The following is a 25787-nucleotide window of genomic DNA, read 5'->3' as shown; positions in this document are numbered from 1 at the left end:
CTGACAGTTATAAAGCTACTGTACCAAATCTCGAAGTATTTTAGTGTATGACTCATCATACTGGAAATATACATTTTAGTGACAACTACTTTATTAAATGGCTAGGGGGCAGTATCATGTCATAAAATAAATGAATCTTTATATTGAGCATTCCCATTCGACACAATTGTAAATGAAGTGTCAGGCTTAGTAAACTAGTAAACTAGTGTAAATGTGTTTGTTTTAAATAAATAAAAAATATACAGACACCATAATAAATACTTAATAAACCACCTTGAAATGTGTCAGAGTAAATTCTGTGGAATGCTACAGGGTGAAAATAGTATTAGGTTATTCTGGAGTATTTACAATGTCAGTGAAGTTGATGCACTATTTAAACAAATGCATTTACTGCAAATTACTGCTGTAAATTGTAGTGTTTACTTAAGAAGCAGTATTTTTAGATGATATTGTACTATACGCACAGAGAACAATATATTTCAGTTAATAAATCAAGTAAATGCATCATGTTGTGGTGACATGACAAATGTGGCAGTAAATATAGAGTAGTAAAGTGTCATCATAATAATGTAATCCCACTTTTCACGGGACCTCTGGTTGTAATGTTTTATTTATTTATTTATTTTCTCCAAAAAACAAGTAAATGCAAATGCATCTAGAAAACCAACACACACACACAAAATACGTCTTATTTTAATGATGTGTTAAAAACCCCAAAAGTATATTTTATGTTGTAAGCAGCGTTTAACGTTGTCTTTAAGTGAAAATTGTCCCAATTGCTTCCGGTGTTTGACGGGTAATTGCACAGCAACAAGGCCCTGCTGTCGTCTTTCAAAATTCCACCAGCATATCCAATGCAATCATTCCTCCCCCAACCCCCTAATGCAGTCTACTACTCTAATTGGCTTGTGTGAATGTCAATCATACTAAATCTGACGACAACAGTGTTATTTTTTTCAGAACTACCTCTTGATAACATGCAGGGCAGTCTAACGTAGGGTAGAGCTGACTGCATGGAAGTATCAAAACACTTCAGATCAAACTACTATTTTTTTTTGTTTGTTTTACAACTGCAGCGGTATTTTATACTAGATTTGCGTAGGTGAACTGTGAAAGACGGAGGCTGAGAAGGATTTAAAAAAAAAACGTGTTTCACAAAGCGGGGCTCATTTAGTTTTAAATCTTAAGTAAACATGAAATTTGCACGGTATTTAATGTGTAATGCTGCTTTGGCAAACATACCCAAACAAATCGAGAGATTCTCCAAATATTCTCCTTCTCCTCTGTCAATGAAGCAGTTCCTTGATTTTGGTGAGATTTTCTAATAATAACAACAAACCACTTATATATAATACAATATATATAATATAGGATATATATATATATATATTATATATATAATATATGGTGTTTGCCATCACTGCTGTGTAGTAAATTTAATTCCTTAATGCTGAAGAGCTTAGTACAGTGTCCATGCAGATTCAGTTAAATATGCATCAAAATTAATTGGTGAGTTTCAATCATATGAAGTTAGCTTCTTATTGTTTAAGTTTAAAATAGTTTTTAATTCAGAAATCATAGTTAAATTAATCATTAAGCCAGGTTGTTTGTTTTTTTTTTTAATTTATTTTATTAAAATGTATTCGTTAAAAAACAAAATAACGCATACTGTATTTTGATCAGTATATAAACATTCATTGTTTAATTTAGCTTGTACTAAGAACAGAGGACTGGAACTTGGGTAGGATAAGAAGGCTGTGTTTGTTTTTCATTAATTACATTCATGTTTTGTCACACGGATATTAAGCAGAGTTGCGTTGCCTCGTTTTATATAACGTTTCTGTTTTTTTCCTGTCGTTAGCAATTACATTTATTATAATATTGTTCAACCACAGATTCAGACCTATAAGGAAATACTAAAGTGTAAAACATAATTGGTATGCTGTTAACATCCTTGTACATTATTACATCTGATGACCCTCTTTCTTTATCCAATTTACTAGTCATTTTTTTTTAAAGACATCTGCCCTTGACATGGCATAGATCAGGTCTTGTTAACAAACTAGTAATTACTATTGAATATGGTGTCTACCAAAGCTACTTTACTGTAATCAGTTGAGTTAACCTAGATTAAGATGCTAACCAGCTTGCTTTGATTTGTCCCTTTTTTACCACATTATCACTTGTCCAGATTGGATGTGTTTTTCAAAATGTAAGTGTTTTTTTTCAGCCAACCGCTCCAATTGCCCTTTCAGGCCTTTATGGTATCCTGGTGACGAACATTGATGCCACGTAATTTATACGAGGCAGCAGGTGCTGTACCGCAACACTAGTTTGTTGCTCCCTGGGTATACGAAGGCCATCCATGTTTTGCACTGAGAGCTGCTTCTCCCATTTCAGATGAAACTTGAGAGTATCAGGACATGGGGGTCAAAGAGTACAAAGGCTGTCTCTCTGTAAGCATTTTACATACAGTGTATCTAGACAAGCACTTGTTTATTCAATTGTGACAGAACTTGGTTTGGATATTATTTAGCACTGGTTTATCAGGAAGGGGTTTTTGTATTCATAGCTGTGGTAGGGAATACTTGTTGTTCTCCAAATGTTTTGCTTAAATTTAGACAAGGGTGTTTGTCACTGGATATTGAAAGTAGCTGGATGTCTTTCAGTTATTGTAGTTCAGTACAGTACTGTATTTTGATGGGTGAACTCAACAGATAAATGCATGTATGATTTGTAGTTGAACATTGTTAGTTAGGGGGAAAGGCACTGTTTGTGCATATGCATCCTGCTAAGTTGCGAAGGAAAGGAATAGTTAGTCAGAACACTGTACAGGACTGTTATAGCTTGCGGCCAGAAAAAAAGCGGTCTTACGTTATGTTAGTATGCAATTCCATTTATTTATTGTTATGTCGGCACAGTGTTCTAATTCCTATTTGTAAATCATGGACTTATGTAAAAGGTTACTGAGCTACAGTAGTGCATAACTACATTTGTAAAATGGCTTGGATAAATTAAGTGCTGTGATTGGCTGGACAAATCTCCCATCATGTTCTCGTTATACTGTCCTTGGTAGTAGCGTTCAAAGTCCAGTATATCCTGGTGGAAGCGCTCGTCTTGCTCCTCTGAGTCCGCTCCCATGTTCTCCTTGAATTTATCAAGATGAGCATCAAGGATATGGACTTTGAGGGACATCCTACAGCCCATTGTGCCGTAGTTCTTCACCAGAGTCTCAACCAGCTCCACATAGTTTTTGGCCTTGTGATTGCCCAGGAAGCTCCAAACCACTGCGACAAAGCTGTTCCAAGCCGCTTTCTCCTTACTAGTGAGCTTCTTGGGGAATTCATTGCACTCCAGGATCTTCTTTATCTGTGGTCAGAAGAAGACACCGGCTTTGACCTTTACCTCAGAAAGCTTAGGGAAGAAGTCTTGAAGGTACTTGAAGGCTGCCGACTCCTTATCTGGAGCTCTGACAAATTGTTTCATAAGGCCCAATTTGATGTGCAGTGGCGGCATCAGCACCTTCCGGGGGTCCACCAGTGGCTCCCACTTGACGTTGTTCCTCCCCACAGAGAACTGTGTCCGCTGTGGCCAGTCCTGCCTGTGGTAGTGCGCCTTGATGTCCCTGCTGTCCAAAGGCAAAGATAGCAGGGAAACTTGGTAAAACCGCCTTGGAGATCCATCAGGAATGTAATCCTCTTTTGAGGTGAACTGAGTGAGCTAGGGGAAGAGACGGGTACTTGTTACCATTATGGAGCACCACGGCTTTGAGGCTCCTGGATGAGCTGTCAATGAAGAGGCGCCACTCATTCTGGTTACAGGCGATTCCGATTGCCTCGAACAGACTGGTCACATTGTGGCAGAAGCAGAGCCCATCTTGACGGGTGAAGAAGCTGGAAAAAAGTTGGTGACGCTTCCTCTGATCTGCGACTTGCACACTTTCATCCAACAAGTTCCACTGCTTGAGCCTAGACGTCAAAAGCTCGGCATTGGACTTGGTGAGACCAAGATCTCTCAAGTCGTTGAGGTCTTTTTGGTTGGGGTAGTATGGGTTTCTCTCCTCAGCTCCACCTCTGAAATTGTCATCTGGATCTACAATGTCTTCCTAGCTCTCTGACTTGCTGCTCTCTTCTAAAGACGGCTGCACTCTCTCCGGAGGAGTGGGTACGGGGAGCTCATGGCAGTGTGGCACCGGGGCGATGGATGAAGGAAGGTCCGGATACGTGATAGCAGGTGCATTCTTGCCAGTCCGACGTTTGGAAGGGTCCACCATGCAGAAGTAGCAGTTGCTTTAGTGGTCAGTGGGTTCCCGCCAAATTCTTGGGATAGCGAACTTCATGGCTTTCTTTTCCCCTCTGTACCATCCTACAAAAATACATTTATTTCACCCATGACTAATGTGTAAGAGATTCTCGCAACATTTTTCATATAAAATATTTTTTCAATAACATTGAAAATTGTAAAACATTTTAAAATTAAAAACTTTTACAATTTTAAAAATTAACACATTTTATAACATAAAATTCCAAGCAACAATTGTCCATCTTACCTTCCAGAGTTTTTTTGCAGTGCTCGCAGGTGAAATGAGGTGCCCAGGGTTTGTCTTGATCCCCGACAGGCATGCCGAAATATGCCTTGTAGGCCTCGCACATCTTAGCAGATGCTTCCACAGAGTACTTTTTTGCTCTTGTCTTGATAAATTGGCCGCAGACATTACAAGCATCCGGCAGGCGCATTTTGCTGCCTCTTGATGCCATCTCAGAAAAATGCAGATATGTATCCACTTAGGCAGCTGGAACTAAACTGAACTTGTGGGCTTAAGGCCCCTGTATTTCTACTACTATTTATATTACTGGAAAGTTCTAAAAGTTACTCCAAGTTTACTCAGCACTGAATCTATCTGGAATGTTCTGGAAAATAGGTAAATTTCAAAATATCACTGACCTGGTCACAAAAGCAAAGTTTATGGGGAATAATAGCCATTTTCTATACATTTGAGGCATAAGCAATTAGGAAATAACACTTACTACCCAGGAACCACAAAAAAAAAATTGTTACACAGTGTAATTTCTTACAACAACAACAAAAAATATCGGAAGCCCAACCCTCGAGTGCCAATGCAGTGCAGTGTTTGGCTGTTCCTTGAATCCTCCCTCGGATGTGGGAAATCAGTCTGCTTTCAATTCACAAACGTCATTTCATCTCAAAATGTTACTGTAAATGGCAATGTTCAATGTAATGTTTATGGCAAGTAAAAAAAAAAAGTACAAAATATGTTACAATCAAACAGTCTTAAGGGACTATTTTTTCTCAGTGGAAAGATATATAATATATTTCTTATTTACCGCACTTCCAGGGCGTGGGTTATTTCTTAATCCAGAGCTTTAAATGGAAATACATGCCAGTATGGAAAAGTGAATTCTTTAGTCCCATTTCTACCTAATAACTCGTAACTTTGTCTTCACATAGCTATGGAAGATGCAACATTCTGGTACGGAAACTTTGTATCCTAAGATATTGCAGGCAGTGTCTTTTGTTATAATTCAGATTATTTTTTTGGTGTAATTTAGAGTACGTTTTATGTCATTTGTAAAATGTAAAACATTTGCATTCTTATTAACAATAGTTTTGTTTTGAACAAAATGTGTCCATCTGTAGGTTGACCATAGTTTATACAGTAGGTACAGCTGAGTATCTACATTCACAGTTGTTAATTAAAATTGTATAGTAATTGAGTTATTTTTTCTTTTAAATAGGTTCAGCCAATGCTTGTGAGAAGACTTCTTTTGTGTTTTTAAGGCAAGAACTTCCTGTCAGGTTGGCCAACATCATGAAAGAGGTTGATTTTCTTCCTGACAAGATGCTGTGCACCCCTTCGCTACAGCTGCTGCAGAGCTGGTAAACTGAGAATTACCTTGTACTGAAATACTCTGACTTGTGTAACATTGTGAACATACTGCACCATGTCACTATATTTGTCTTGGTCTAGCAGTCACTTTTTAAAGATTGTTCCCTAGGCAACATGTTTCAACACTCAGTTTATGGTAATAATCATTATATTAAAGTACATCTTATACAGTGCTTTTAACCTTGGCCCCTGTTGCTGTGCTTGATTGCTATACACTACAGGAGTGTCAGTACTTGTACAGAAAGTCAGTAGGAACAAAATCTGTTTTAAAGCATACCTGTAAGGGGAGATGGAGTTTTTTCAACAACTTGTGTCTCAGAAAACACTTGAGGCACAGTGTCCCATCTAACCGTATCCATTGCTTTGTACTGTGACCAAGTATGGTTTCCATACTGAGGTCAATGCTGACAAGTGCTTCATACTTGGTAGATTGAGGGTGTATTTTAATAGTGAGCAAATTAAGTGATCTACTTTTTCACTGTGCTGACACTTAATTTGCTAAGCTATTGAATGACATCTTGTGTTATTCTGACTACGGGTGAGCATCTGTTAAGCTTTGTGTTCTACATTGCTGTGTGCAATATGATATGACACTGTAGTGTTATTTATATACAGAACTTAGCTGGACATGTATACAGTATGAGACCGAATAGTCACAACGGTTACATGGCATGAAGTAATCTGATTTCTCTGTAGTCTCCGCGGAATCGTATTTCACAATTGGAATACAGTTTACATGGCAACTGGTTAAGCCAATGCGATAGTTATCTCGGTATACATGGCATTGATGTAATCGGATTTCCCTACTTATAAATTGACGAATTTAGAGATACGTCATCTTGTTATATATACATAAAAACATTCATTACATAAGGGTTAAATGCTACGATGATGTTTTTAGAAACTGCAGGCGCAGAGCCACCAGTCAAGCCACCACAGATAAGCCTCCGAGGCTGCTACTATTCTCCTTTCTATTTTATTTTATTTTCTTTCAAGTCAGGATGCAGATTGATTACACGTTTTTCCTAATGTGCATTTCAACAGTGATGTTGATGCAATTAAACATTAATGTGAATCTTGGAATGCTCATGCTTTTGCGTCGTCAGCGTTTAGCTCTAGAGCAGGACAGACGGGGCCAGACTGACGATTACACCCCAGTTTTGTTACGTACCACTGTTGCTTTCAGTGAGCCCAGTTGTACTGTATGGGTCAAAAAAAGAGGTGGGGCTTGGTGGTACATAACTGTACTTGGGGAAATTTACAGATGCAGATTGGAGAGAGAATTTCTGTATGATACGAGTGTCATGTGAAAAGCTCTGCGAAATGGTAAAGCCATTTATGAGCCCAAATGATGTATACCTGTGTGTCAGAGACCCCATTCCATTTAATTCCTTGATGCATTTTATTAAAGTTTCCTCGTCACTTAAGTAGTAAGCTGCTTTCTTCTGACGAGACGTCATGCTCAACTCGCACGCACAACCGTTCATGCGCACGACTGCTCTCTGATTTTTAGTACACGTGCGCACTACTGAAATAATATTGTAATCCGACCACCACGTTAACATGGCAACGAGATCGGATTTGAATCGGGTAACCAACGTCCGCAAATTTGATTACCTGGAATGGGATTACGGAGAGAAATCTGATTGCAGAGTTTACATGGCAGAGTGGCTCTGTAATCAGGTTTTAACAGGATTTGAAGTGGCATGTAAATGCACTTGTTAAAGTTTACTGTATTTCTGAGTCTGTACTTGTCTCTGAACCTGTCTCCATTCTGTGTTCAAAGTATTTTTATTTTTCTATTTCATCAATACGTTTGCATTTCTGCTGGTTTCTGTCCACAAAGTGGATATTAGTTCCCAGATTCTAGTGGGAGCGCTGTCAAAAGGCATCTGTCCTTCAACAGTAGGTAGCTTTGGAAAAGATCGGCTAGCTCTGTGCTTTGTCCTCCAAGTCTGTGTCTCAGTCTTGCTCGCTAACCAGCATTTTTATCTCCCTTACTTTGTCTTAGTTTCTGTCTTATCCCCAAGCAGCTACTCGGCTGGGACGAAGAACAGGTGGCAGCGGATTACGCTGATCTTTCATTTATTCCCTTGATTCACATTACCACAAAAATGCAATGTACCCTTCATTATCTCTCCCATCTCAAAGTAGACCTTGAATATGTTTTGGCCTATCTTAACTTGGCAGGCAGTCAGTAACTCCTTTTTTTTTTTTTTTTTTTTTTTTTTTTTTTTTTTTTTTTTTTACAAATAACAGATGCTACCTCTCTTGAAAGTTCTCATACATTATATTACAGGTTTACAAAAAGTTCAGTTCTCAGCACGAAAGAGTTAGGCAATTAACATGATTATTATAAGAATACTAAAATGGTTATAAAGTACTGGATGTTACATACTGCAAAGTATATCATGAGCATAATATTTTCATCAAAACTATATTTTTCATTTCTAGAGCTGGCAGTGAATGATTCCTGTGAAAAAAAGATAATGCCTCTTATGGGAGAAATTTTTAAATACATTTAATAAATGCATAATGTAGATTCAATTTAAGAACACCCATAGCCACATGCATTATGTGCTCATACGGTAGGCAAATAAAATACAATAGGCATTATTGTAATTATTTTACCAGTGTTTTTTGGTGTATAGCACATTCAGCTCAGGCAAGTGGCACATACATTTGTTTGCTCAGTGACAAGGAACTGTTGTGGTTGTTTATAGCTGAAGAGGTCACAAAATGGGCCCTACAGTCTTGTAGTTCTGTAATTAATGGTTCTTCTATCTTGTTGTATTGATCACAGTGCGAGCCATAATAAGGTCCTCACATGGCAACTGCCCAATTTTGAGACCCTATTTATTTCTCAATATTTTAATGTATCATTTGTGACTGTTAACCACTTTGCCACATACAGTGTGCAGATGCAGGAGTACTGCGGTGATTAATAAACAACGATAATCCAGGTGCAATGATGTCTTATTTTTATATTCCAAAGTCTGATGACAAAGCACATTAAATAATAATGAGAACACTCCAGGCAATACAGCGTTGTGTATTGCTCTGTTTAATCCACAGGTTGGTCATGTATAATAGTCCCGAGCTTAAACACCCACACGTAACACAAAACACAAACACAAGCCCACAGTAAGTGCTATAGTGCTTATGGTGTCAATACAGTTTATCATGGAGTGGTGCAGTGATGTCTGGGTAAGTGCTAGCCTTTTGTGATCGTGTTAGCCTTCTAACAACAGCAAACAAGCAGGTTTTAGACATGACAAACAAAACTCTCACGATAACGATCCGTTTTTTCCTTCCAGTTCAGCATTAACTGTTCAAAGGAACAGATCACTTCGCTATATCCACTTTTGCAACCACTCCTACAATCTGCAGCTGCCACATCGTTTACCTTCTAGGTCGATGATTTAGTGTACCGTAGCTCCACCCACTTTCTAGCTGGCCGACTTCCGTCTAACCCTGGAAATTAATTGTCTGGCCATCTGGTCCAGGGCACTCTGTTCCCTTTACACAGTTCCCTCACAGGTTGGGAGGGAGATTTATCACAAAGAATCATTCTGTGTCTGTATCACTGTACCGTTTGACGTCATTTATTGATGTTGTGTGTTTTTTGTTTTTTTTTGTTTTTTTTTAACAGGTATGCCCAGAGTCTTATGGAAATAGTGGAGTTCCAGGAGAAGAATCCCGATGATGGAAAAGTTTTATCCAAGTACGTTGGTCATCCCTGCTGTGTACAGTTCTTTGGTGTACCCTCCATCTCTTCTGAAAAAAACAGCTTAACAAAAAACTTGCTATGTGGCTTACTGTTTAATACAAGTTAATATGTTGGGTGTAGGGTGTGTCCTTTTTGTATAAGAGATACTCAAACTACAAAATTATGTCCTACACGCAACATATTTTTCAGCATACGGTATTATGAATCACAAAAATAAATCTTGTACTCTGCAACTACAACTGCAAAGTCATCCCATCATTATGAACAGGATGATATCTGTACACAAGATGCATTTTTTAGTTTTTATTTTATTTGTTTATTTTTTGAAGAAAGTCTGTTTTTAAATTTTCTTTAGTCATCTTGAAAATGTCACACATTTAATTTAATCCATTAAAACAGCTTTGTAAATACTCCCTTCTGAGTTTGAACACATTGGTGTTTGTTTAGTTTTACAGAGGCTCTGGTGAACATCAGAAACAGGCACAACAATGTGATGCCTACCATGGCTCAGGGGGTCATCGAGTATAAAGAGTCCTTTGGCGTGGACCCAGTCACGAATCAGAATGTGCAATACTTCCTTGATCGTTTCTACATGAGCCGAATTTCTATCCGCATGCTCATTAACCAGCATAGTAAGTACACTAGGACATTTTATAATGTTCAGACAATATGTGACATGCAGCAGTATTTGTTTTGTCACCAGTTGACAACCATAAACAAGATTGTTATCTTGGTTAGCATAACTGATTATACAAAATTATTAAAGAAATTAATACATTTAGATGTAAATCATTTACCTAAGTATAGAACTTTGTCTAACTTTTCCTTAATCTGCAAAACTAAAGTGTGTGTGTGTATATATATTATATATACACACACACACACACTACCGGTCAAAAGTTTTAGAACACCTCCATTTTTCCCGTTTGTATTGAAATTTACGCATTTTAATGTCTCTGTGTACTCTGAAATTAAAGCATAGAACAAATAAACAGTTGGAGATAAAAAGAAATCATGGAATCGTTTTGTTTAACAAAATTTAATCTAATTTTTTGACTATTCAAAGTAGCCACCTTTTGCAGATGTAACAGCCGAACACACTCTGCATTCTTTCTACAATGGAAATCAAATATTGTTCGGAGAAATACTGTTGCAGAAGTTCCCACAAATGTTGCACTTGTAGGTTGCTTTGCTTTCACCCTTCTGTCCAGTTCATCCTAAACCAGCTCAATGGGGTTTAAGTCTGGAGACTGTGCTGGCCATTCCATGATTTGTTCCTTTCTTCTAAGGTAGTTCTGACATAGCCTGGAGGTATGTTTTGGGTCATTATCTTGCTGTAGGATGAACCCCTGACCAACTAGGCGTATACCAGAGGGTATTGCATGGCACTGCAAAATGCTGTGGTAGCTGTTTTGGTTCAGGGTGACACTCGCTCTGTGCAAGTTGCCGACACTGGATCCAGCAAAAGAGCCCCAGACCATCACGCTTCCTCCTCCATGTTTGACAGTTGGTGTCACACACCGAGGAACCATCCTTTCGCCTGCTCGACGGTGTACAAAAACCCTGCATGATGAACCAGAGATTTCAAATTTTGGTTCATCAGTCCATAAAACCTTCTTCCAGTCTTCAGTAGTCCACTGGTGGTGCTTCATGGCCAAGGCAAGCCTCTTTTTCTCATTTTGCCATCTTAGCAATGGCTTTCTTTCTGCCACTCGAAGTCTTCTTCACAGTTGAAACTGAGACTTGCTTACTTCGACCAGTGTTAAGCTGTTGTCCTGTGAGCCACCTATCACGCAAGCTGTTGACTCTCAGAAACTTGTCTTCTGATTCTGTTGTGGCTTTGGGTCTGCCAGACCTCTTCCTGTCAGTTTCCTCCGTTTCCAAGTGCCTTTTGATGGTGTAGGAAACTGTACTCGTTGACACCTTGGCTTTCTTTGCAATTTCTCTAAAGGAAAGACCGACACTTTTAAGGGTTAGAATGGTCTGTCTTCCTTTTGTTAATTGCCTTTTTCTCGCCATTATGATAGCAATATACTACTTCCTGCAGTACAATACTGTCCAAATAATGCTTACGAGGGTGTAGTAACAGTCTGTTCCAACACTGCTTTTATACAGAGAGGGTTTGTAAGTAATCAAAAAAAGTTGGGACACCTGTAGGAATTGTTAGCATCAACTTTCAAGGCTTAATTTACATCCATTGCTAAAGAACAGCTATAAGTTGTTAACCCATTACTTGTTCCCTGAAAAAGGCCTTTTTGTATAACTCTGAAATGTACATTATTTTTCAGTTTTTGGTAACCTAAACTTTTTTTTTTTTTTTTTTTTTTTTTTAACCTCTGGCAGTTTACCGCTTACCTTTGTACCATTTCAGGTTATTCACTGGACTTGAACTGCTTAAATTTCAATAAAAACTGGAAAAATTAGGGAGTTTTAAAACTTTTGACCGGTAGAGAGAGAGAGAGAGAGAGAGAGAGATATGTGTGTGTGTGTGTGTGTGTGTGTGTGTGTGTGTATATATATATATATATATATATATATATATATATGATATATAAATATAAAATTAGTATTTTTTTTTCAAAACTCTTATCTTCGAGAATAGAGAAATCCTTCGTCTTTAGGACGAGTGGCTAAGCACATAGGAAGCATTGACCCTAACTGTGATGTAGTGGAAGTTGTTAAAGGTAATGATGTGAATATAGGAAGATAACATTGTAAATATTGACATCACTTCAGGTACAGTAAGTTTGTTTTTTCTTTCATACTTCATATATATATTATAAATAAAATAAATCATACAGGTAGAAATCAGTAACTAGCTTTTCAGCTGTTCCACAAGCTTTCATGTTTTGTTCCTGAACACCTGTGTAATGTCTTAAGTTTTACTTTACAGACCAGCTTAAAACAATACTCAAGTACAAATAAAACATCAGTGACCCCTAGTGCTATAAATCATTCACTTTATATGTTTGTTTGCATTTAACAGATGCATGTGAAAGTTCAAAGATGCTGTGTGATCAGTATTACTTGACATCCCCTGAGGTGATAATCAAACAGGTGAATGGTAAGTTAAATTAGTGGAAGTAACATAGTGACTCCAATTAACCCTTTTGCCCTTTCAAAACTGAAACAAGACGCATGTCCTCTTGTGTAACAGTTACTTCATAAGAGCAGATATCCAGTGTTGTGACTATAAGCTGCTCTATGCACTGTCAGATGTTAAATTTTGATTCATGATGTTGGCTGTCAGAGGTTATTATAAGCAGCTACCAGGCAAAGTCAAAAGTCATGACCAGGAGAGAACAGGGGCCCATTTCACAAAAGTCCTGTGATTGCGATGAGGTTGCGAAGACACAGAGGTCGTCGCTGCATGTGTTTCGTAAAGCACATTGCAAGTGCCATCGCTTACTATCACTCTTGTGATCTGTGATGAATGAAAACACTAACTCAGTAATCCATTTTAAGGCACAGTGACCAATTGGGTAAACGCACAGTGCCAGGGTTATGCATCCCTGAAGTCATAGTAATGGCTCTATTTCCACAAAGTCTCTTTATGATTTAACAGAAAAAAGAAAAAAATTCACAGCCGGTATTCAGAATTGGCTAACACTTGAATTCTTTCAATTATTTTACTTCCATTTTTTGTCACAACATGTATCTTCTAGATTATCAGACTGTTATAGCAACAGTATGTCTTTTCAGACTTTTTAGTTATGTTTTCCATCTCCAAGGTGATGTCTCTGTGTTGATAATGAACTTTATACAGTGTTTCTGAAAAGTTTCACCATTTCAAACTTTCACATTTGTATGAAAATTCCTCTGGCCATTAAAATAAAATCTAATGGTATCTTTACTTTGACATGTGAACTAAGATGGCTTTGATTTTCTGGATGATAAAGACCTAACTCGGAGAGTAGTTTCATATTCGGTTCACAGCTGTATTCTGGGACTGACTAAAATCTCCTCAAAGTTCCATTAAAAATGAACCAAGATGCAGATCTTTTTGCATTTTATTTCATGTTTTATTTCACTTTTACAAAGCAGTTGTTCTGATACTCAGTTTACCAATAGGGCCTCAAAGTTTTGCGGTGCAAAACAATTTATGTTCATAAAAAAGATAATGTTCAGTATGAATGTTTTACAGTGGCTTGCAGAAATATTCACCCCTTGCAAAGTTTTCACAATTTGTTGGCGTACTGCACGACGCTTTCAAAGTTAAATGCATATAGAATATAAATAAGTAAGATTTACAGAGACAGATTAATCTCAGTTGCATAAGTATTCAACTCCTTTGCTACTGCAGCCCTAAATCAGCTTAGGTGCAAATGATTTGTTTGAAAGGTCACAATTAGTGAAATGGTTTCAGCCTGTGTGTACTCAAAGTGGTTTAACTTGTAGATGATTTTCTTTGGGTATGTACAGATTTTCAAGCTGCAACTCTCCTAGTGATCCAACAAAATAACCATGAAGACCAAGGAGCTTTTGAAACAAGTCAGGGATGAAGTGATGGAGAGGCACAGAGCAGGAGAAGTGTACAATAAAATTTCCAAGATGCTGATTTTCCCTCTCAGCACAGTGAAGTCCATCATTAAGAAGTGGAAGATGCATCATACCACCCATACACTACTCTGATCATTTCACCCTCCCAAACTGAACAGCTGGGCAAGCAGGAAACTGATTTGGGATGTCACTCTGAAGCCAACAGTGACCTTGAGATCTGCAAAGTTCTGTGTCTGAGATGGGAGTCAGTGTTCACACATCAACAATAAGCCGGTCACTACAAAAAGCTGGCCTGTATGGATGGGTGGCGAGAAAGAAACTATTGCTCAAAAAGGCTCATCTTGAAGCACGTATGGAGTTCGCGAAAAAGCATATAGATGATACTGCACACATGTGGAAAAAGGTTTTGTGGTAAGACGAGACAAAAATTGAACTTTTCGGTCTAAATTCCAAGTGTTACGTCTGGCGCAAGCCCAACACTGCACATCACTCGGTCAACGCCCAACTGTCAAGCGTGGTGGCAGCACCATGTTATGGGGATGCTTCTCTTCAGCAGGGACTGGGAAGCTTGTCAGGATAGAGGAGAGAATGGATTATGCAAAGTACAGGCGAATCCTTGAGGGGAAAACTTGTTTGAGTCAGCCAAAACTCTGAAACTGGGGAGGAAATTCACATTTCAGCAGGACAATGACCCGAAGCACCAAGCCAAAGCCACACTGGAGTCAAAGTCCTGACTTTAATCCAATTGAAAATGTATGGCGAGACTTGAAGATTGCAGTCCATTGACGATCCCCAACAAACTTCAGAACTGCTGCAATTTTCTCTTGAAGAATGGGCAAAAATTTCACCATCATTGTGCAAAGCTAGTAGAGACCTATTCAAAAGGACTCATAGCAGTAATTGCTGCAAAAGGAGCTTCTACCAATTACTGACATAAGGGGCTAAATACTTATGCGACTAGTACAAAATTTAATTTACATTTTCTTTCCAAGTTTTGCTAACATTTAACTTCCTCCTCATATAACAGTTCAGTTTAACCACTATAGCTTTGAATAAAAGTTTGTTTGAAATACAGTGCATAGATTACACTATGTAACACAATTTTTGTTCCTGGGTAGTAAGTGTTATTTCCTAAGTGCTTATGCCTCAAAAGTATAGAAAATGGCTATTATTCCCCACAAACTTTGCTTTTGTGACCAGGACAGTGATATTTCAAAATATCACTATTTCCAATGGGAAAACGGGCAAATGTGTGTCTTTTCATTCACATAGTTAGAAAAAAAACAACATATGAATCCAAATTAACATGTATTTATACTAAAGTAATACAAAAATGAATACAATAGATTTAGAAGTGAGTAGTTTTTTGAGATTTACGATTATACTGTAAATTTCTGACTTTGTGAACAAAAAGACACAAGCGCCCGTTTTCTCATTGGAAATAGTGATATTTTAAATATCACTGTCCTGGTCACAAAAGCAAAGTTTGTGGGGAATAGCCATTTCCTATACTTCTGAGGCATAAGCAATTAGGAAATAACACTTACTACCCAGGAACAAAAAATAATAAACATTTGTTACACGGTGTAATTATAAGATATGTATGTAGTCTGCATTTCTTTTATTATGGGTATGTTTATAAATTAATATACTGTATATTACAGCTGTCTTTGATTCACTACCAAGCAATGCCTTGAAAGCCATTAATTAAAACAACTTTCTAATGTGAAACAAATACTAATCAGTGGTGTAGTGCTAAGTACCGGAACGCCAATAAAATATAGATTTCTTAAACAAAATGATATAAATTCACGTTTTATTTGTTCATAGAGCTTGAGGTAACATTTAATAGGTAATGCATACCACTTTTATAGGCTAGTCGGTGCTAATAGATTGGTCTTGTTTTGAAAGCATCTTGCAGGCAAATACTGTCTTTGGTGGTTTAGTTATTTTTATCGTGCATGTTCTTTTTCTATTCCTTTCAATTTTAGGTCATCACCAGTGCAGAACTGCAATCACCACGGTGCCCTCCTGTCCCCCCCCCCCCCCCCCCCCCCCCCCCCTCTGGAACTGTGCATCCAGTAAAATTATGAATTGCACAAACACTTTTTTTTTTTATTCATCACCAATTTCAGAACGTAGGGTTACTTCCCATAACCCTGGTTCCCTGAAAGAGAAGACTACCACCAAAACATTACGTATGGGATATGCCTGCCTATCAGTAGGTATTCACTGAGCTCTCTGTACCAGAGCTGCCGATTATCATCCAGGAAGGGGCCTATAGTCGGTCCCGCGTACCGAGGGGTTAACTGTCATTCCACGAAAAGCCATTTCTCTTTTTGTATCAAACCTGTAAGGGCGACCGATGTGACCTCACGGTTGGTGGTTGCCTTCTCTTTAAGGAAACCAGGGTTGCGCTGTGTAACCTAATATTCCCTTTCAATTCAAAGATGACCAACAAAACATTACGTATGGGGAAATGTATACCACAGCCGTCGTGAGGGAGAAGGAACTGCAGCATATGAGGGACGCATCAGAACCGCATAACCCAAGGTTAGCGGTGTGAGCGTACAACCTCAAGGACTCTCGTGTCCAATGAAGGCTAGGAAGGATCTATCGCACTAAGGCGATAGAATCTGGAGGAAGTATGTGACGTAGCCCAGCTAGCCGCAGTATAAACAAGGTGAGGCGAGGGAGTCAAGGGAGGAGGTGAGGGTGGAGGTCGCACTCTACAGAGTGCTGAGAAAAGGAGTTGATAGGTGGGAGGTGAGAGAGCAGTGGAGGCAAGAACAGATGGGGAGAGCAAGCAGAGATTACGGTGGGAGGTGGCAGTGGGGGTAGGAGGAGTAGGGAGAGGGGAGAGACAGAAAAATAGATCAAATAGTGATTAGAGAGGTTCAGAGGGTTGATAGAGAGGGTGGAGGAGCAGCAGGCCCTGGAGAAGGTGAGATCCAGTTGATGGCAGCTTTGTGGGTAGGAAGGGGTGGAGAGAGTGAAGGAGAGGAAGGAATCTAGCAGAGTGGGTGGAGTTGGAGAGATGGATATTGAAATCATGTAACAGGACAGTTGGGGTAGACAGGGGAGAGAGGAGAGGAGATAGTAGAGTTCATCGAGAAAGTGAGTGAGAGGTCCAAGGGGAAGGTAAAGCACAATTAGCAGGAGTTGACAGGGAAAGGTTAGCCCCATCGAGTGAAATGCGGAGTAAGGGACTGGGCAGCAGGAGTTACAATGTTATCAGGAGAGAGCCAGGTTTCGGTGAGAGCAAGGAAATCGAGAGAGAGGTGTGGGAGGCAAAGGCAGAGATGAAATCAGCTTTGTTAGCAGAAGTGATAGTTCCATAGGGCACCATAGAGTTTGGGAGGAGGGAGAGGCAGAGGGATGCAGTTCTGCTACTGTAAACTGAGAAAAAAAAACAAGCAAAGCAGATAAATAAACACACAGTTTATAAATACTATATTTTTTTTTTTTTTTTTTTTAAATGTGTAGCACTTATTTATGCTTTTGTAATATCTTAAATAGAAGTGCGGTTTTTGGTGGCTTTAAAAAAAAAAAAAAAACTAGCTTGGCTACTTCATCAGCATTTTTACTCAAACATTGTTAGCCTTATTAAACTTTAGTACAGTAGTTTGTAATAGAAGTTCCTAATGTTCTCTTCATTGCGTCGCAAGGACTGAATCGTACAGTTGTGTGGGAATTGGGAGATGTGTGTGACTTGACTGCAAACATATATTAAAATATGTGCCGGTTATCAGAGGTGGAGACTCTTGTACAATCATTTGTGGCACATAGGGAATCTGGTTCCTAATGTCTGTTTTGATGGCCTGGTACGGAAAGAGAGTGCTTCATCGGGGCGCATGCATCGAAATTATTCTTTAAATTCATTCTTAAGTCAAGGTTCTGCCGATTTGGGGGGGGGGAGTACCAGAACGCTGTTCCGGCGTGTTCTGGATCGGTTACACCACTGATACTAACTAAATTAATAACTTGCACGTTATGAAGACACATTTGTCTTCGCAAAATTACAGACTTTTTTTTTTTTTTAGCCAGCATTATTTAAATAAACAAATCTACATGTATCATTCACATAAATGCACTGCTTTCTAATCTGTGCTCAAATCTGTTCAGTCTTGAACAAAGAAGACTACGTGGCGACCTAATTCAAGCATTCAAAATTCTAAAAGGTATTGACAGTGTCGACCCAAGGGACTTCCAGCCTGAAAAAAGAAACGAGGACCAGGGGTCACAAATGGAGTTTAGACAAAGGGGCATTCAGAACAGAAAATAGGAGACACTTTTTTACACAGAGAATTGTGAGGGTCTGGAATCAACTCCCCAGTAATGTTGTTGAAGCGGACACCCTGGGATCCTTCAAGAAGCTGCTTGATGAGATTTTGGGATCAATAAGCTACTAACAACCAAACGAGCAAGATGGGCCAAATGGCCTCCTCTCGTTTGTAAACTTTCTTATGTTCTTACTGCTTGTGTTCAGTGAACTTCAGGAAAAAAAAAAAAAAAAAAACTTATCTGCCTGTCCCAGCCTTTGCACTAAAGTAGCGCACTGCATTGAATAGTCCTAACTCGGTTTGAATAACTAAATTTTAAGGAAAAAAAAAAAAAACATGAAAAACACAGTTTTAGTACATCTCATTTCCAACAGTGTATGTGCTACAGTGTTGCCAGTGGTATAGGAATATACCATTATTTCAATATGTTTTTGGAGAGGTTAGCTGCATATAGTAACAGAAGTTAATGTGAAACAAAGAGGCTATATTTGTAGTTTGACTTGTGAACTGTACAGTAGTGCGAATGATCGATTTCAGCTCCATGTTGTTATTAGCCAGGTATATTATCAATCTCACAGGATTATATGTGCCAAAAGGAAATTCTTTTAACACTACTTCTGGAAATAATGTGTACAGTCTGTTCCTGTCACTGTCATATTTAACCAAAATGCTAATAAAAACAAAGTAAAGTTTATTCAGTTTTATTTAACTTTTGAGGTAGCCAAGATCTAAAGAGTTCTGGCAGGCAGCCATTTACAGTACATAAGCTAACTTTTAACCTGAAAGTCTGAATGCAAAGTCCTTATTCAGAAGCAGAGACTCCCAGATTAAGCCCTGACACTGTTTAGGGGTTTATAGATGGATATTTTAAGACGCACTGTTTTGCTGCAGCAGTACGGCACACAGTTATAGAAACTAATTTTTACTGTTTTGCTTGCTGAGGAATGACAGTATCATTCAGAAGCATCAATTGAAAAGGAGACTTGGCAAATGAGATTTGTAGTATGAGATATAAGCACTGGTGTCTTTTAAAATGACAGCTTTTCAGTTCTGCCTTCACTCGTGACATACATTATTACACTTCCGTTATTGAATCAATTCCAAGTTTTACCAAGGACAGATTAGATTTTCTGCATGAGGTGTTCTGTTTTCCAAAGAAACTTTTTTTTTTTGTTTTTTGTTTTTTGTTTTAATCAGTCAGCCCTTTTTACTGCCAGTGTATTAACAATTAGCCAGACTTTAACGATAGGGTTTTGTTTGCTTTCTGCTCTTGGAATAATGGCAGTCTAACTGAGTAAATGTGATGGCAGTTTACGATTTATAATTGCTTGTGAATAATGTAATACATATTTTTTTTTTTTTTTTTTTTACCATTTTCTTTCTTTTTAGCAAAGGCAGTGGGTCAACCTCTCCACATTGTATATGTCCCGTCCCATCTGTACCATATGTTGTTTGAACTCTTCAAGGTACAGTACTCTGTCATGTGTGTTAAAGCTGAGGGTTTCAAAGTCAATACACATTTTTTTGGTTGATGACCAGTAGTACTGGGACACTGGGATATTTAAACAAACATCTATTTTTTATTTATTTTTTATGTATATTCAAGAGTCCAAAAACATATCTGTCTGCCAGAGGTAGAAATGAGAAATGCATATCACATGTTTTACCTTTCCAGAATTGCCAGGGGTGGGGGGGGGGATCTGTCTGTGTGGGGTTTCTGCATAAATAAATAAAAATTGCCAGTGCTGCTACAGATTTGAGAGAGCAGTCAGTGAGGATCCATTTCTGTCTGCCGTACGATACAGATCAGGAACGTTGCACCAAAATGACTCCTGTTTTCCAACACTGGCCCAACTTCGAAGGAAGTGTCTAGTATGATCAACAACACCTTTTCTATTTTTATAAAGGATATGTATTGCTCTATTTATTAAGAGCAATGCCTATGGTGTTGAACAGATGGATCTCTAAGTAAATCTAATGAGCAGCCTTAACTCTGTTTCTGTTTTAATTGCACACCATTTCCATGTGTGTGCTTCATATCCCTGTTTTGCCTGTCCAACCCCTGTTTAGTCTCTGTATATGTAAAGTTGAGTGTACTTCTCTATTTGTTATTGTAAAATGTTAGCTTTACAGCACTGGAGTCAGTGAGTCTGTTTCTCCACTGAACAGACCCAGTGCTTCATGCTGAGCTTTGCCTCACTGCATTAAATAAGCTCCAGCTACTCTTTGGGTATGACTGGGTAGAGACTACCAGCAAAGTGTCATTCTATACAAACTTTCCAGTTTAGGGGTTTTTTGGGGTGAAAAATGTAATAGAGGCATTTTTAATTTACAGAATTCAATGAGAGCCACTGTTGAGACTCATGAGTGCAGCCCTTCCCTCCCTCCTATAGAAGTGATGGTTTCATTGGGAGATGAAGACCTGACAATAAAGGTACAATAAATGTTTGTCTTAAGGCCTCAATGCTTAAACACACATTTTGTAAATGTTGACCAACTGCAGTAAACTGCACAGTTTAAACTTGGTCAAACATATTAAAGTAAAACATTTACTAAAATGGATGCTTATAAAACATGTTTTTTCTGAATCAGTTTAGTGGCTGATCTCTGTTTTAGTTTAAACATTAAATTAATTGTACAAGTTTAAATGAGAGACCTAGTTTGGTTGCTTATTTTTCTGCTCTAATGGTTCAAGATAGAGGTTAGAAAACAAAGCCACCAAATAACCTTGATATAAAAAGTGTTTTTTTAATGCTTTACTGCCAGTCATTCTTGACCCGTTATTGACAACCTTTTGTTCTAGATGTTGGATAGAGGTGGAGGCGTTCCTTTGAGGAAGATTGACCGACTTTTCAGTTACATGTATTCTACAGCTCCAAAGCCTGTCATAGACAACTCTCGTAATGCTCCATTGGTAAGAATATACAGCAAACATTTGCATTATTGACAAACTACCAATTGCACTGAATTTAGGAATCTGGCAGTCTGTTTAGTTTGCTCGATTTTCTTTAAAATGTCTAATGAAAGACTCCAGCTGCATTTCTTCTGAAAATTGTTCTGTCCACTACATTTTCACATTTCACCTGCCTGTTTTTTACATTTTATTTTTATTGTGTTTGATAATTCACTGCAGGTGAAAATAGAATGTCTTTTAAAAGTTGGACATAAAAAACAATGTTCTACAATTTAGCATTTACGGTTTGAGAAGCATTGAAATATTTAGGAACATTTGTTATGTAGTAACTCTGTTGAAAATGATAAATTGCAAATGCATCTTCTGCTTTAATAAATAGTATGTGTAATCATGAAACATCATTAAATAACCATATTTATACTTGTGCTGTGAAATACGCAATTTCCATGAAAAAATACAGCCCTAAATATAATTGTGCTAAAATTTGAAAAATCTAGCAAGGAGGAATGTAGTCCACAGTACACGCTACTGAGGGTGGCTCCAAATCCATTTCTTTTCTTTGACTTATTTTCTTGTCAACCTGCTCTGTGATGTGTCTAAGCGCCTACTGAAACATGGCAAGGGCTATTAAATGATACTGTGATACAGTATAAACTTTAAAAGCCTGTCATTTCTATCTCTAATTACTGTTATCCACTCCCAGTGTCATGTTAACAGTTGTGGTGTTTTGTACACTGGTAGTTAGGTCAAGTGTGTCCTCAGAGCTTTAAAATTTACTTTTTTTTCTTCAGGCTGGCTTTGGCTACGGTCTACCCATCTCTCGTCTTTATGCCAAATACTTTCAGGGAGATTTGCAGTTGTATTCCATGGAAGGATATGGTACAGCTGCTGTTATATATTTGAAGGTAAAACTAATTTTGTGAAATGGCAATGTAAATCCTATAGATCTGTAACCTAATCTCCATTCTCACATTGCAGCAGTGTTATTCCTTTTGCCCTGATTGCAAAATAAGTTTTCCAACTCTGCAGATCCTGTTATGCCAAGCTTTGCGGCATCAGCAGTGTGTTACACAAAACAAAGCTCACAGTGCAACTTGGTGGTTTGGCTGTTTGGGCCCAGCATGAAATTTAATAATTTGTTCCTAACATAAATAATATTCTGTACTCATTTTCACTACAGTGTCTGGTATGAACAAATGTGGTGGTGGTTTAGCTTAAATACTTTATGTATAACTCGCAGACTTTGTGAGCCTTACCGTTATCTAAATTATAAAACACTAAAAAATTAATGTATATCTAATACCAAAGTAATTTCACCCCATGTCTGATCAGTATACAAATGTAAATAAACACAAATGTAGGTTTGCAAAAGCAACAGTTTGCTTCTGTTTTGTTTTTAAGGCTTTATCAACAGAATCAGTGGAAAGACTGCCTGTCTTCAACAAATCAGCCTGGAGGCATTACCAGACAAGTATAGAGGCAGACGACTGGTGCATTCCCAGCAAGGACCCCAAGAAGCTGGGGAAGTATGATGTCAGCGTATGAGAGATGTAGCATTTTGCACAAAGCTGGGTGTGGATCAAGGAGTTGTTTTGGAGATTTGCCAAATTTAATACTCCTGCCTGGTCACCAAACACAAACCCCAGAGCTCAACTGTGGCTCAACAGATAAACACATGGAGAGAAGAACATTACCGTAGTATTTTAGAATGTAACCGTTCATTCTGCTAATTGAACAAAGTGATTAGTCATCATTTAGAAGAAATATAAAATAGTTTTCTGTCAGCAGCATGTTAATCTCTTTGTGACTATTACTGCTTAGACTATAGACACTCTCCTGGGCATAAGCTATAATTAATTTTGTTGCTTGTTTTCTTTTTCCTTTCCACACAGTGGCAAATTGACTCTGTGTGTGTGCGCGCTCATTGAGCTTTAACAACCCCTACTAGGCAGTCACTAAAGAGACTTCCCAGACTAGGCTCTTGCCTCCAGGGTTCTGTTGCTTGTAACAGCTGTAGCTCAGGTTCAGTTGGTGAATGGCTGTACTCCAGGAATAAGAAACACCATTTGTGTTGCAGCAGGTTACATTTTGGAATTTGGGTGGAAAGGTTAAACTAAAAAAAAATAAATAAAAAGCTGAAAAAAAATCTGGTGACGTTTTTTAAATATGATCGTCCAGTATGTATGCCATAAAACACTCATATTGAATGTGGTTAACTTTTTTCATAATTACCACAAAACTGACATGAGTAACTTTTATTTTTATAACACAATTTCACTGTTTTTCACTGTCAGACGATGTAGGTAGTTAGTATATAAAACTGTTGGTTTGTTAATGTTACTGTTCATATCACACTCCAAATCTAATTTTACTTATGTAAATCTGTAGTTCAAGTATGTGACTGTTATTTGGTATGTTACAGCCTCTTCAGACTTTAAGCCCCCCCCCCCCCCCCCCCCCCCCCCCGCCAACACACATACACACAAAATGAATCAATGATGGTGAATATTAAATATTAAACTATTTTCAGTGTATAAGATATACCAAGCACTGTCAAACTAAGTTCGTTTGAAGTAAGCTGTTTGTACCCCACCAAAAAGGCCTTATTTTGTATGCCAAATACTGTAGAAAACTCTGATGGCATCACAGAATGCCTTTTTTTAAAAGTAAGCAAATATGTATGTATCAGTTATTTCAAGAAAGATTTGTATTATTATTTTCTGTATATTAAGGTTAATAAAATGGTTGTTGCATTATCGAACACAGTTAAAGTGCTGTTACTGGTCAATCTTTGTTTTGCTAGATCAATATCTTATAACCATACTATTGCCAAAATTAGGTTATGTTTATCTGCATATATTCAATTTTTTTTTAATGTTTCTAGCATTGTATAATATCTCTTGTTATGATGTTTTGTAATGCATTTCCTCCTAACGGCTGAGTTAATAATATTGATATCCGCATTAGACACGTACTTGAGTCTCGACTACAGAGCTTGCTCTTCAGTTGATAAGTAGTTCATGTTTAAACAGTTTGGTTTGTGGGTCGTTCGGTTCAATGTGCTGAGATGCCAATTTATTGAGCTAGTTAACACTGGACACATAGATCTCAAACATAGCAGAAAGTAAGTAAGGTCTTCTAGAGTTTAAACTCTTGCTTCAGCAGTTTGTTCCAGTCTACAGTAATTAAGTAGGCCCCCCACTAGTAGGACCCATGTTAACCGAAGAATGAACCGCAATAGTGGGACAAAATAGAAATGTTCCAGTTTGAATCTGTTATTATTTACCTGTATTTGGTCCTACCACTATTTAGATAGTATCTCGCTGCTGAACTTGTTTTTAATGGTTACATCTGAGCCAGTCATTCCAGTGTAAAATCAGTTATGAATATTTCTGATTGAGAAAATAAAATACATTTTCAAAGCATTACTGGCCAGTACAACAATGTAAATTAGTCACCATTAAAACAAAAGTGGTACTAATCCCACTGGATTATTCTAAGAATAACAAACTATAGGCAGATTTACAATTCATTATAATTGTGGTGGCTATTCTTTCTTAAGTTTAAGTGTATAGTATTTTTAGTACATGTATATTTCACATGTAACTATACCTCACAATGCTATTGGGAATACTGTGAGTAGGTGTATATCTGTGTATATTAACCTGGTTCTGTTAACAGTATCCTGAAGGCCCAGAACTTTATCTTAAATTAACCAATGCCCCGCCAGTGTCTCAGACATCTACAGATGTCTCTCTCCTCTCCAACGCTCCCAAAATAAAATAAGGATGTTCTTAACCAGATAAACTAGTCGTAAACAGCAATTAAAAAGCCAATAAGAATTGTGATGTGTGAGTAAAGGCAGTGAAACACTAACAGGAATATAATGGTCAGATAAATTATTGGTAAACGTTCCTAACTTGCTGTTTTCTGTTTCATATTGTATTCTATTAGTATTGTAAACTATACTGTATTTAAATATTAATCTACCATTGTAACCCTGTACTGCCTTGTAACACAAGTTGCCTTAGAGGATAATAGTAATAATAATACTTCTATATTACACGCACACTGCAGCTTGGGAGTGGAACCTACATTTTTCTGTGGCCAGGCTCTTTGGGCTTACTATGTGCTGGAAAAGCAAAGATTGAATGTGTTGTTAGGTTATTGTGAAACCTTGGCTTTCAAAACTGCTTCTAATAGATGACAGAGTAAGCGCAGGCAGGCTGGATTTGTGCATGGGTACATGCTGCAAATATCTTGCTATGATTTTAGCTGGCCGACCTTTTCTTGCTGCTTGCTTTTTTTTTTTTTTTAAGAACAGTTCAGTTTTGGCTTTGTTCCAAATGGCAGTGAATTCTTGGATGTGAGCCTTATTAATCTGAAAGACTATCGTGTCTGTAAAGCATCTGATGCACTTTTGAATATCCCAATCAGTGCTTTGCAAGGCTT

The 25787-nt window shown here is 37.9% G+C and overlaps 1 protein-coding gene across 1 annotated transcript; it reads left to right on the top strand.

Annotated features, from left to right (window-relative positions):
- The first annotated feature begins 942 nt into the window (after window positions 1–942).
- pdk4 (pyruvate dehydrogenase kinase, isozyme 4) lies at window positions 943–23795 on the top strand. The gene is made up of 11 exons (XM_041248911.1): window positions 943–1311; window positions 5757–5898; window positions 9561–9632; window positions 10086–10309; window positions 12266–12322; window positions 12625–12702; window positions 19811–19887; window positions 20757–20855; window positions 21225–21335; window positions 22127–22240; window positions 22737–23795. The coding sequence occupies exons 1-11, from the start codon at window positions 1194–1196 to the stop codon at window positions 22878–22880; spliced, it is 1236 nt and encodes a 411-aa protein (XP_041104845.1). The 5' UTR covers window positions 943–1193; the 3' UTR covers window positions 22881–23795.
- The last annotated feature ends 1992 nt before the right edge of the window (window positions 23796–25787 follow it).

This window comes from Polyodon spathula, chromosome 4 (assembly GCF_017654505.1).
Source record: "Polyodon spathula isolate WHYD16114869_AA chromosome 4, ASM1765450v1, whole genome shotgun sequence".
Lineage (NCBI taxonomy): Eukaryota > Metazoa > Chordata > Actinopteri > Acipenseriformes > Polyodontidae > Polyodon > Polyodon spathula.
Note: the sequence above shows the minus strand (reverse complement) of the source record. Positions and strands in the feature narration are given on the sequence as shown.